The 222-nt window shown below is 63.1% G+C and overlaps 1 protein-coding gene across 2 annotated transcripts in view; it reads right to left on the bottom strand.

Annotated features, from left to right (window-relative positions):
* The window catches only part of LOC119590853 (methanethiol oxidase-like), a gene marked incomplete at its 3' end in the record, with an annotated part of 18,823 nt that overhangs the window by 13,555 nt on the left and 5,046 nt on the right, over positions 1–222 (bottom strand). For both annotated transcript variants that reach the window (XM_037939611.1, XM_037939610.1), the window contains 1 exon segment: positions 26–171. In XM_037939611.1, coding sequence (XP_037795539.1) covers positions 26–171 — 146 coding nt within the window.

The raw sequence follows: 222 nt of genomic DNA, 5'->3' as shown, positions 1-222 counted from the left end.
CCCCAGCTGGCCCCCTGCACCGCACCTTGCAGTAGTCTGGCGAAGTAGGGTCCACGTCGACGGTGGCCACGTAGTCGGGTTTGCCGGTGCCTGTCCTGATGCACGGCAGCCACACGATCTTCTCCCGGGGCCCAGTCAGCATGGCGTCCTTCGGGGATGGGTACCCTGGTCCTGCAGGGAGGAAAAAAAATGCAATTGCGCAAGCGTCAGGGTCAGCGTCAA

This window comes from Penaeus monodon, chromosome 27, assembly GCF_015228065.2.
Source record: "Penaeus monodon isolate SGIC_2016 chromosome 27, NSTDA_Pmon_1, whole genome shotgun sequence".
In the NCBI taxonomy this organism is placed as follows: domain Eukaryota; kingdom Metazoa; phylum Arthropoda; class Malacostraca; order Decapoda; family Penaeidae; genus Penaeus; species Penaeus monodon.
This window is presented reverse-complemented; position numbering and strand designations above follow the sequence as displayed.